Below are 226 nucleotides of genomic sequence, written 5' to 3' on the forward strand. Positions count from 1 at the left end.
CCCCGGCGCGCCCCGCGCCCCCCCCCCCGCCAGTTCTAGCGACTTGTCCTGGCGTTGTCTCTTGCACTTGTAACGTCGGTTCTGGAACCAGATCTTGACCTGCGTGGACGTGAGCTGCAGGGCGCTGGCCAGGTGTTCGCGCTCCGGCGCCGACAGGTACCTCTGTTGCTTGAAGCGCCGCTCCAGGGCCAGCACCTGCGCCTGCGTGAAGAGCACGCGCGGCTTC

At 68.1% G+C, this 226-nt stretch overlaps 1 protein-coding gene across 1 annotated transcript in view; it reads right to left on the reverse strand.

Moving 5' to 3' along the window:
• Window positions 1–226, reverse strand: part of NKX2-6 (NK2 homeobox 6) — a 3,656-nt gene that overhangs the window by 252 nt on the left and 3,178 nt on the right. The window contains exon 3 of the mRNA XM_027772849.1: window positions 1–226. This exon is cut by the window's left edge and continues 252 nt beyond it; it is cut by the window's right edge and continues 3 nt beyond it. Coding sequence (XP_027628650.1) covers window positions 1–226 — 226 coding nt within the window.

The sequence above is a fragment of the Tupaia chinensis genome, unplaced genomic scaffold (genome assembly GCF_000334495.1).
Source record: "Tupaia chinensis unplaced genomic scaffold, TupChi_1.0 Scaffold000039_1, whole genome shotgun sequence".
NCBI classification, from domain to species: domain Eukaryota; kingdom Metazoa; phylum Chordata; class Mammalia; order Scandentia; family Tupaiidae; genus Tupaia; species Tupaia belangeri.